A 12,539-nucleotide genomic window follows, 5' to 3' on the forward strand; every position below is an offset into this window, starting at 1 on the left:
TCTCCCTCCCTTCCTTCCTTCCTTCTTCTCTCCATCTCTTCCTTCCTTTTTTTCCTTCTTCCTTCCTTCCATAATTTGCAGACAGTTGACTTCTGTTTTAGTTTTCTATGGAGTATTTTTTGATAATTTTGTAATGAGTGACTTGAATCTTGGCTGTGTCAATGAGTGCTAGGATGAGTTTTGGTGAATAAGTTTGGTTTAGAGATCTGTTCACTTGTGTAGTTAGTAAGTTTGGGAGTATGGATGTGATCTATTTCAAATAGGCTTCATCTGTACTCTCATAGTTGCTTATGCATAAGATCCTGTCTACTCTTTAGGACTTCACTGAAATTTAGTAAGATCAACAAGTGAAAATAAGTTTGGACATGTACGAGTTATGTAGCTTAGATATAGAATGCTTGCCCAGTGTGCATCAGGTTCTGAGTTCAGCCCTCTGGCACTGTTCAGTCTCTGTTCAGCCAGCTTGTCTTCCATTTTGCCACTGGTAGTTATGAGAGCTTTCATGTCGGCTTTAGACACAAAAGAGATTTTATACTTTTTTTTTCTGCCTTTTTAGATGGCTTCACTATAGCCTCAGGTTAGCTTTGAACTTACTGTGTGGCCAGACCTGACCTTGAACTTGAACTGGTTTTCCTTATCTTCTTGAGGATTATAGGCATGAACAACCACATGTAGAGAATTATTTTTTCATGTTAATATTGTGCTCAGTTAAGGAAGCCTGGTGTGGTGGCATATATTTATACTCAGCTTTCAGGAGAATTGCTGTGGTCAGCCTAGGCTACATAGCAAGATTCTGTCTCCTGACCCAAGCATTATCTAGTAGTAAAGCATCAATCAGATGCACTGAAAAATATAAGAATTCAGCCAAACCTGGTTTAGAGGGCATAATCCAGAGAATCACAAGTTCATGACTTGCCTGGGCATCTTAGTGAGACCCGGCCTGCCTCAAAATACAAACTAGCAATAAGGAAGTAGATACAGCTTAGTGTTAGCGGACTTAGCTGGCATGAGGGAGGCCTTAGGTTCAACCCTAATATTGTTAAAAAAAAAAAAAATTCAAGAATCTAAACATTGCATGGGAATTGAAGTGCGGAAGCCTGGAGCAGGAGGATGTGGAGTTGAGGCCAGCCTGGGTTACCTACTGAGGCCCTGTCTCAACAATACTCGGTTGAAGCTGTTTTGTGATTGGCTGATGTGTATCAACACTGACAAGAACTGCAAGAAGGCATTTCGATTCTTATTTTGCAACTGTTGCCAGGGAACCGAGTTTTTAAAAATTGTAGAAATTTAGGCTTCCGGGAGCCACTTACCATGGTAATTGGCATCTTACTAGAACTGACGGCTACATGACAACAGGGATGTTATGTGAAGAATCTTAAGTGATAGATCCTTCAGAGTAGCTGATGAGATGACACTTCCTTCAGGGGAGCTGCTCAGCTTTATTGGATCAAGATGGGGAGTGGCACGTGGCATGGCTGCTATGCTTTGCTTCATTTCTCTAGAGAGATGGGAACATTCCTTTTAGGCTTTTTAAAAATGAACTGTTAACAGGTAGATTGAGTGGTGGGTTTGGGAAGGAGGTGGGTTTGATTTAGGAGAGGAAAGTTGAATAGAAAAAGAAGTTAGAAAAGCAGTGGTTTAGAACTCTGAGTTGAAAAAGAAAGAAACCTTATATACTACTACTATTACCAGTATGATAGAGATGCTGGTTTTACTGTGTTGCCTAGATTGGCCTTGAACCCTTGAACTCAAGCAGCCCTTCTGTCCTGGCCTGGTGAGTATAAGTGTGAGCTACCACTCTGTCCTGCCTTGCCCTGCCCTGCCCTGCCCTACACCACACCACTGTTGCAGAATATTGGATCATACTGTGAACCCTGAGATTGTATTTACTGGAAAAAAAAAAAAAAACCTGTTTCTAGTTGTGTGGCTCAGTCCTAGCATACACCTTTAATCCCGTTAGAAACATGTTTTTTCCAATTAGAAACATATTTTTCCAGTAAATAACACAAATCCCTACTGTTTGGCTTCAAATGGATTTTCTTTTTAAAGATTTATTTATTATTTTGTGAGTATGTGCGTATGCCAAGATATGTACCACAGGTGTACCGTACATGTATGTGCAAGTGCTCACAGAGGCCATAGAGGACCTGAATTCCTTGGAACTGGAGTTTCAGGTGGTTGTGAGCTGTCCGTGGGTAATGGGAGCCAAACCTGGGTCCTAGGAACCAAGCCCAGATCCTCTGGGAGAGCAGCAAGTGCTCTTTAACTGCTGAGCCATCTCTCCAGCCTCTCCAAATAAATTTTTACTTCAGGAGTGGGGTGCAGCTGCAACAATTATTTTAAAAGACAGAAGTGGCTGTTGAATTGGGGCATGGCTGGAAAAATTGGGGTGGTTGCATTTTTGGAATCTGAATTGCCTTGAGACTGTCCCTGGAAATATGAACCCTAAAGATAATTCTGGGTTGGTCTCAGAAAAAAAAAAAAGAGAGGTATGTTCCCAGACAGTGGGGAGCAAGTGTTCGTTGTTCAAAAGTGGCAGAGAGCTTGACTAAATTCTGGTCTCCTGGTGGTGTTGTGTATTAGTGGGTAAAGAATTGCTGGCTCTGCTGTTCTGAGAATAAAAGTGTTGTCATGCCATTCACTGTTAGTGGGAAATTGATTAGCCATTTTTTTGGTCGTTCCTGAGTTGCTGGGATTAAAGGTGTATGACACCACACCCAATGGCACCACTAAAACTGATGGCAAGTTTTAGATGGTCCGTCCTTAGCAGTTGTTCATTGAAGGATTTTCTTCACCTCCATTCTGTAGAGTAGGTGAAGTCAAATCGACTCTTGCCTATTAGAAAAACTGCGTGTAAAACAGTAGTCATTTTAGCTGGGCCCCTCTGTGTGTTCCAGTGGAACTTTGTTGTTTGTGTTGCCACTGGGCAGGATAAAAGCTCAGCTGTACTTTAATTATAAATAATCTAATTGGGTTTCTGTTACTTTATGAACATTGCAACCAATGACCAGCATCCAGGTACAAAGCATTACCGTGCAAATTACTGTTTAGCTTTGAAATGGCGTCAGCATGGAAACACCATGTTTATGTGTTACCGTACTCACTCGCTATGTCCATGCTTGCATAGGAAGCAAATGTCTCCTATGCCTCATCTCCTCTTTCCACTCTCCTCTGATGTGGGCTCCTCTGGTCTGCCTTGCATTTGGGCAGGAGCAATGAGATGCTAGTTTGGTGCACCCCTAATTCGTTTGTCTGCAGGAGGCCAGTCTGTTCTGAACGCTCAGGGACTATTGACTAGGGGTAATGGCAGGCTCCTTAGCTCTCTCCAGGTCTCTTGCCTTTCATTTCAATGTTTGTTTTACTGCGGGAACAGGCTCTCAGGTCACAGTCATGTTTCATATCAGAATCATTATCTTGCCCAGGTACGCACTTTGCCGTGTGCTTTAGCTGCTTAGAGACTTCAGGCTAACTAGAGAAGCGTCTATGAACTTACTCAGCGGGACCATAAAAGAATATTAGGTTTTCCCACGCTAACCCTGCTCACACTCTGAGCTCTTGTTCTAGCTCCCAAGTCCTCATCAGTCTCTGGTATTAGTCACTTACGTAGCAGATCTGACTCACTAAATAACTTGAATCAGCCAGCATTTTTGGACCTTCAGAAGTTTATAGAGATGGCAGCCCCTAGGATTCGGGCCACATTTGTAATCTCTAGATTTTAATATAAATGGCCATTTTCTTGTTTTTTTTTATAGTGAGGCTTATGATCTTTGAGGGCTGAAAGATCTTGGCAGGCCTATTTAGTCCATCCTTTTAGGAAACTTTATGTAGCTTCCTTTAGGAGAGAATTCCTGACTAATATGAAATTTGCTGCATTCATGTTTGATGACCAATGTAACATTACAGAAATGTCCTAAATAGAAATGGGGTCATATCTGTCCTGTGAGTGGCAGACCCGCCACTCAACCCTTCACATAGTTAGTTGTGCTGGGGTTCCCATTTGTCTGTTAACTGATGTGATGTAACTGTGTTTAGGGGCCACATACAGTGTATTTTAGTCAAGACATTTGACTGAGCATAAGGTAACATTGGAAATTAAAAACAAATCTTATAAATAAGAAAAAGAGGGAAAAAGCCAGACAGAAGATGGACTCTTCTGCATGTTCCCTGGCCTGGCCTTGTCAATAAATTGACTCACTATAAAGAAAGCTATGCTGGTGGCTTCTAATGATGTAGTGTAGGGGGCAGATAGAACGCATTGGGAACTTGCTTTGAAGGAATTTGTTTTGGAGGGGTGGGGCTAGGAGTAGTCTCTGTGATTTGGGCCTGGTGGCACATGCTTGGGACTGCAGCGTCGGGGAGAGGCATCTGAATGTGAGAATCTGAGCTGCATGATAAGATTTTCTCAGAACAGAACAGATCCAGCCCTTTCAATAGTGTGATATAGAAAATGAAATGTATGGAAATGAAGAGGTGAGCATGCTGACTTAATAAAATCTGTTACCAAAAATAAAATGTATCAGTATAATAGAGCTATGAAGTGGAAATTGTGTGTTATGGTACTCTCTCAGTGATGAGAAGGAGTTTTTCTTTTCCCAGGAGGTACTGGGGATTTTGAATATAGGTCCTTGTTCGTACTACATTAGTAGCCCAAATGTGGGTTTTAAATTTTTCTTATTTTTTATCTTCATCATTTTCTACAGTGCAAATGTCCTATTTCTGTGTTAGTAAAGTGCTTTAAAAATACTTTAATTCTTTAAGAATTTCACATAATGTATTTTGATCATATTCATCCTTTAAATTTGACCCTGGCCTCTTCCAGATTCTCCCTCACCTCCCTGTTCTCTCTCCCAGGTCTAATGATCCATTGAGTCCAATTCATGCTGCCCATAAACTCCTGAGAGTGGGGCTGTCCAATGGGTCATGGTGAGCCTACCAGGAGCCACAGCCTTAGAGGAAACTGACTCTTCACCTCCACAAAGCCATCACTGGCCCATAGGTCCTACTTTGTAGTCTAGGCTACCTCCAATTCATGATGGTGTTGGAACTATAAGTATGTGCCACCATACCTAGCTAATTGGATTTTCAAAAGTTCATACCTAACACTTGTATATAAATGGTTGGCTTGGATATATTTCACTTGTTTTGGTTTTTTGACTAGGATACTTAATCTTTTGGACTTTTTCTGAACTAATTATTTAGATTCTACATGCATTTTTCCTTTAAAAAAATCATCTCATTTATTATGGAAAAGATTCAAATTTGTAACACCACATAAGCAAGCTAACTGTGTAATGAATTGCTCTTCTTCCCCACCCAATCTCAACAGTGTTCATGTGAGAAGTTTATTTCTGGCTACCATTCCTTTCCACACACTAGTTTGAACCAGCTCCCAGATGTTTTATCTTTTCACGTAAGGTTGACTATTTGTACCTAATGCATGAGAACATTAGAAATTCCTATTATTGCTCGTCAAACAGTAAATAGTGTAACAGCTCATTCTTAATGACATTATCAAATGTCTACTCACTGTTCACATTCCCTCAGCTGTTCTCAGGATGATTGTTTCCTCTGGCTAGACTGTTGGAATCAGAGTGTAGACAAGTTCCCCGTCTTACATTATGAATCATATGTAAGAGACACTTGGCAGGGATGGGGGAGTTGATGCACTGGGAATGGAACCTGGGACCTTTTGCACTGACACCCACCCTAGCACATTAAGTTTGTTTAGTTTATTTCTTTTTTCTCTTCTACCACCATTTTTAAAATTTTGTTATTTTTTTTAAATGTGTATAGATGTTTTGCCTGCATGTATGTTTGGGCACCATATGCATTCATGCCTGCAGAATCCAGTAGAGGGTTTTGGGTTCCTTGGCACTGGAGTTATAGATGATTATGAACTACCAAATGTTGGGTTTTGAACCCAAGTCTCTGGAAGAACATCTCTCCAACCCCCATTATATTCTCTCTCTCTCTCTCTCTGTCTCTCTCTCTCTCTCTATCTCTCTGTCTCTCTCTCTCTCTCTCTCTCTCTCTCTCTCTCTCTTTATGTGTGTGTGTGTCTGCATGACAGACAGACAGGTGTAAGTGTGAATACATAATGAGGTCTGGGTTGATTCTCTTCTACTGTGGGCTTTGGGGTCAGATTCAGGTCATCAAGCTTGTGTGGTAAAAACTTTTACACAATGAGTCTTCTCAACGGCTTGTGATTATCTCTTAATACAGTGAAGTCACCGTTTTCTAAGTATATTGTAGGGTTTCTTCCAATCTACAGTTCTATGCATGCTTTCTCTTAATGCCCAAAACCGAAAATGCTCAGGAGTGCCTCTGAGCTGAGTTCTTGTTAAAACACATTTATGACTTGTCAATGTCTCTGAATTTCCAGAGAGAACTGATCTCTATTTTAAATTAATTAAAACTAGTGTGTGTGTCTGTGCGCACGCATGCACACGCACACATGTGATGGGTGTCATGTGTATCATGGTCAGAAGGCAATTTATTGCATTGACTTCTCCTTTCACCTTTATATGAGTTTCAGGGTTGAAACTCAGGTCCTCTGGCTTGTGCATCAAGCACCATTGTCCTCTGAGCCATCTTGCCAGGCTATGGTCCTAAAGTCTTACTAATTCTATGGTCTCAATTCTTTAAACTAGACGAAATAACCATTCTACATAGGGGTAGGTTCAAGCAGAATGTACCCAGTTTCCTTCACATTGCTTATTGGAAAATTACCCTGAGATAATGCTCTGATTTAGCAAGGTTCTTTGGAAATACTGCTTAGCCTCCCAGCCTTGTTTACAAGTTCACTTTCAGTGTCATAACTATGTGCTAGTGCATTTACTTCACTGTGAAGACTTCTAGATCAGGACACCCCTGCCTGCCTATTGATTTGCCTCTACTGATTGCAGGTAGAAGAGGACAGTGATTCAGAGACCTATGGAGAAGAGAATGACGAGCAAGGACATTTTTCTAGAAGAAAGATCGTCTCCAACTGGGATCGATATCAAGATACTGAAAAGGAGGTCAATGGTGAAAGTGGAGAATCTCAGCGGGGCACGGACTTCAGTGTCCTCTTGAGCTCTGCAGGTGAGAGTTCTGGTTGTGTGCTTGCTGCTTGGTGCGGGGAAGGTTGCATGGACATTTTGTTGCTTTTGAAGTTACATTGAAAATATTATTGCGTGTGTGTGCTTGTGTGAATGCCTGTATGCACTTGTGCAGTGACATGCATGTGGAGGTCAGAGGACAACTGCAGATGTTGATTTCCTCATTCTAGAACGTGCATCTAGAGATGCAGCTGTGGCAGCAAGCAGTGAGTCCTCTTGCTGGCCCATGCCTTTAAATTTTAATGCCTACACGAGGCTAAGAGTGATAATTGACAGACGCACTCTGAGTAGGAAAAAGTTTTTGAGGGTATTAAGTTGTGAGCTAGAAGCACGAGATTTGATCCTAGTACTATGATCAAATGTGCAAATGCTGATGTGCAAATGATTATTTAAGAACTCAAGTCCTAAGTAATTTTACTGGTCAGCTGAGTGTTTCCATCTTGTACCCAGCACTTTGGCTAATTAGAGATTATGAACACTTGTTATTCAAGGGAGGAGGAAGGAAACAGGTAAAATTCCTACCAGTTAATTCCTACCAGCTATTTGGCTAGAAGATCTTGAAGGAAAAATTGAAATAATGTGATTAAATTGGCTTCTATTCTACATGTGGGTTTAATGCAATCAGAGATACTGCATGGATGTTTGAGTTCAATTAAAATTCTACTCTAGCTCAGCAAGAATGTTCATTGGTTAGTGATTTCGGTTATTTCTTTTAGCATTTTATTCATATAAGTTAAAATCAGGCACATGGTGGAATCCTCTGTTATTTTTCGGTATTGTATATACTGACTTCTTTTCAGAGGTTTGATTATATGTCTTGGGAGACCGCAGTTGTCGTGTCTTTGCTGAGCTCTTACATATCTTCTCCACTCGGCTGCTGATTTATTGGCCTCTCACTGCAGCGTGATACTGAGAAGAGCCGCCCTGCCTTCTCATGCACTGTGCAGAACAGCTTTGATGGTCTCCTGCTGAGTTATATTTCATTCTCTGATCATAACATTTGAAGAGTATCCTCCAGATACACAGTCTCTGCTCCTTACAGCAGTTCTGAGTTTTAGCACTGCTCTTTTTTATATAAATTAATACATTAAATCATGGCAATGGCTTGTGGGTAGGAATCAGTGGGGAAGGGCTATTACAGTTTTATAGAGTAGTCTGAGAAATTCTTACTGAGAAGATAACATTTGTTTAAAATCCTGGGGAAGATGAGGGAGAAAGCATTGTGGGTATATACAGAAGAGTTTTCAAGGCAAAGACAGCAAGCCCAAAGGCTCTGAGGGAGGAGTGCTTACAAATGATTTCTAGGTGAGTTTTCCAGGTATGTATAGCAGTTGTGAGGCTGGTGATTACGGAGTTTCTATCTTACTCATTGGGTGTTTGCTAATGTCAATATGTTCACTCTGGACTGTTGATGGCTGTTTTCCAGTAAAGTTAAGGATCATCCAGCACTTCTACCCTTGATGAATCGCTAGAGAATTCTAGTATAGGGGCATGGATTTCTTAGATGAATTGCTCACAACTCAGAATTGCTCACTTTCACAAATGGAAGCAACTCACATATCTATCAGTAGTGAAAAGCATGTACAGAGATATTAGTGAGTCTCTCAGACATCATGTGGAACAAAAGAAACATCACATACCTGTAGGAGACTGCAGTGTAGTTCTGCTGAAACATGGGGCCCACGTGTGCTTGTGTTCACCTGTCATCCAGTGCCTGGGAGGCTCAGGTAGGAGGGCTACCAGTGCAGGGGGTACCCTAGGCTACATAGTGAAACTATCTTAGACACAAGAAAAATTTAAGTGTTATTTCAGAGGGAGAAGAGAAGTAATGGTTACAGAGAGGCATACAGCAGGTGTGTAGGCCTGGGCCCTCTTGTGATGGTGGTACTCTGCCTGGATGATGCCTACCTTGATTTAATAATTGTTTGATAATAAATTTAATAATAGTAAAAGAATTATTCTTTAAATTGTTCATATATAGTTTCCATTTTTAAATTGTACAAGTCTTCCTCTGAAAGACTCCTTTGTAGAACTCATAGCTTGTAGAAATAGGTACTGCTTGCCTTGAGACTATAGCACGACTGGAAGCGTCTACATCTTGATTTCTGGAAGACATGGGGAGACGTATGATTTGTTCATACATGGGGAGATGATGTATGTTTAAATTATGCTTGCTCTGGCAGGATGGGGAGTTTGCAGCTGTCCACTCTCTCTAAGATTTGGAATCGGATAAACAGGTCACTAGTTTCTGTTTCTAAACAGTGTTCTTCCAATCCTCAGCCATGTTTCAAGAATTTGCACAATCTGTCCCTTTAAGATGCCATGATTACCAGAGTTCCTGTGTGCTGACTGTGTGACCACAGTAGCTGGGATAAGGCTGAAGATGAATGTGAAAGAAAAATTTAGGAGTGTATCAGTTCTGTTTACTCTTTAGTGAAAATATGAAGATGGCGTGATTAGATGCTTGGTCATAGACTTATCTATGTGTGTACTTTCATTCGGAGCCCTCGCATATCGTCCTCTCTGCTAATGTGGGAAGTTACTTTGGTGGGCAGTTCTAGTTTTAATGATATTTGATTTCCCCACTCGGTGTCATCAGCAAACCAAAACAAAAAATAGAACTAGATTTCTTTTTAACTTAAAAAATTAGCCCAATGACAAAATAATATTTCTTACATTATATTAATATAATAGAATATAGAAGTAGGTCAAATCAGAGCAGCCAGGTAACTTAGAAAAAAGAGCAGCTGATGACTTAGAACTTGTTTGCAAAACTACCGATCCCCAGAGTGGTTTGCTTTCTGCTGCTGTGATGCAGGTTCCTTGAGTGTTTGCTGGTCCAATGCACCCTTGGCTCCATCACAGTCAGCTGCTGCACCCTTGGCTCCATCACAGTCAGCTGCTGCACCCTTGGCTCCATCACAGTCAGCTGCTGCACCCTTGGCTCCATCACAGTCAGCTGCTGCACCCTTGGCTCCATCACAGTCAGCTGCTGCACCCTTGACTCCATCACAGTCAGCTGCTTCACCCTTGACTCCATCACAGTCAGCTGCTGCACCCTTGGCTCCATCACAGTCAGCTGCTGCACCCTTGGCTCCATCACAGTCAGCTGCTGCACCCTTGGCTCCATCACAGTCAGCTGCTGCACCCTTGGCTCCATCACAGTCAGCTGCTGCACCCTTGACTCCATCACAGTCAGCTGCTGCACCCTTGGCTCCATCACAGTCAGCTGCTGCACCCTTGACTCCATCACAGTCAGCTGCTGCACCCTTGGCTCCATCACAGTCAGCTGCTGCACCCTTGGCTCCATCACAGTCAGCTGCTGCACCCTTGGCTCCATCACAATCAGCTCTCACTTTCTTGCTCTGAAACTGTGTTTAGCAGACTTGGTTTGGGAGCCTCATTTCCTTTTCTCTTCTTTGTATTGGTGACCTTTTGGCTCCTGTTTGCTTAGGGATCCTGTAGACGTCTGTGAGTTTCTTTAATGCATCCCTTTGGACCTCTGCTCTCAATGTTTCCTACATTAGTTCTCTGTTCCTCCTTGTGAGTTACCATTATGGGCCTTTCCAGCTTTATTTAGTGCTTTTTGGGTATTTAATTTTTAATTAAAATATTTTCTCTTTTGCTCCTCTACCAAAGTCTGTCCTCTTTTATTCTCCCATGCTGTGTGTGGATCTTTGTGGATCTATGTGTGCCTTAATCATCTTAAGTCACCCAGCAGCTGTTTTACCAAATAGCCAGTCTAGAGATTTCACTTCTGTCCTTGCTTAGGGTTAGTTTACCTTTTGCTTTGTTTTGCTTTTCCTAGTCCCCACCCACCCTTTTTTTTTAAAGTAATCTTCCTTGGAAGATTAGGAGGTTTGAGCGTTTGAGCCTTTACACCAGAGGGTTGGGGCTGAGTAAAGTTTGTATGTTTTTGTTTTTTAGCAGACTCAGTACCTTCAACACCATGAGTTGAGACCTAATCTGAATGACCTGTCCTTGGCTTATCCTCTTGAGTTTTTTGTGTCACCCTCGGTTGCACCAGTTGGGTCTGTTTGCATCTTGTTCCTAATGAGTTTTTTGTGTCACCCTCGGTTGCACCAGTTGGGTCTGTTTGCATCTTGTTCCTAATGTCACCGATAGTCTGATAGACAGTTTGTACTCAGCAGAGAGGTTTGTTTGGAACCTGTTTTTAGTTTTATCTTCATTTATTTCCACAAATGCTGTCTGTTTTGCTCAACACTGCTACTGTTACATTAAAGTCTGGAATATAGACTTTAAAAAGACTTATTTATTTTTACTTTATGCATATTGGTGTTTTGCCTGTGTGTATGTATGTATGTTCACCATATGCATGCAGTGCCTGCAGAATCCAGAAGAGGGCGTCAGGTGCTCTGGAGCTGAAGTTATAGATGGTTGTGAGCATGTAGGTGCTGGGAACAGAACCCAGGTCCTCTGCTAGAGCAGCTCTTAACCTCTGATCGATGTCTCAGACCTAAAGTCTCAAATGTTCTTATGACATCTATTTATATGCTGATGGGATATGTATACCATGAGCCAGAGAACAAGTTGGAGTCAGTTTTCTCCTTATACCACCTGAGCCCCAGGATTTATTTATTTATTTTAATGTATATGAGTGCTCTAACTGCATGTACACCTGCATGCCAGAAGAGAGAATCAAATTCCATTACATATGGTTGTGAGCCACCATGTGGTTGCTGGGACCATGTGTTTGAACTCAGGACCTCTGGAAGAGTAGCCAGTGTTTTTAATGTCTGAGTCATCTCTCCAGCCCCTGAGCCCCAGGATTAAACTCAGGCCTTCAGCCTTGGTAACAAAGTGCCTTAAACTCTTATATTTTATCATTATATCCTAAAGTACCCAGCTTCACCCCTTTGATCTATTCTCTTCAATAGATTGTGCCTTGGTAAATCAAAGTCACCAAAATACTTGGTTTGTTGGTAAACTTTTTTCTAGGACAGCCATTGCTTTCACTATCGCCATTTTTGGCAATTGTGCTTCTTTCTTGACCCACTCCCTGAGCGGATCATAGCATCACAGAGGTGACTGCACAGTCGCAGTTCATTTTCCACCTGAGCGACAGTTTCTTTAGATTGCTTGCTACTTTAGGTTATTTATTTCTACTAAGAGGAAATTAACAAGTCGTTTTGGGTTTGACTTATATTCCAGATACTCTTCAGATTGGTAGGTGTCTACTTAGCCTCATCAAGTCTGGATGTAGCATGCTAACAGCACGTAGCTTATTATCAACTGTGCTTGCCTCCTTTCTGCTTGGCTATGATACCTGCTTATATCAGTCACTGTTCTCTTGCTGTGAAGAGACACCATGACCAAGGAAACTCTTGTAAAGAAAGCATTTCACTGGCTGGTTTATACTTTCAGAGGCTGGGTCTGTTATCATTGTGGTGAGGACCATGGCAGCATACAGGCAGGCAT

The 12,539-nt window shown here is 41.7% G+C and overlaps 2 protein-coding genes across 3 annotated transcripts in view; one reads left to right on the forward strand and one right to left on the reverse strand.

The window, feature by feature from the left end:
* The window catches only part of Chrm5 (cholinergic receptor, muscarinic 5), a 52,402-nt gene that overhangs the window by 24,620 nt on the left and 15,243 nt on the right, over positions 1-12,539 (reverse strand). The window lies entirely within an intron of this gene.
* Positions 1-12,539, forward strand: part of Aven (apoptosis and caspase activation inhibitor) — a 132,615-nt gene that overhangs the window by 10,454 nt on the left and 109,622 nt on the right. For both annotated transcript variants that reach the window (XM_006234707.5, NM_001399518.1), the window contains exon 2: positions 6,906-7,083. In XM_006234707.5, the coding sequence (XP_006234769.1) occupies positions 6,906-7,083 (178 nt within the window). The remainder of the gene's footprint in view (positions 1-6,905; positions 7,084-12,539) is intronic.

The sequence above is a fragment of the Rattus norvegicus genome, chromosome 3 (assembly GCF_036323735.1).
Source record: "Rattus norvegicus strain BN/NHsdMcwi chromosome 3, GRCr8, whole genome shotgun sequence".
Taxonomy (NCBI): Eukaryota; Metazoa; Chordata; class Mammalia; order Rodentia; family Muridae; genus Rattus; species Rattus norvegicus.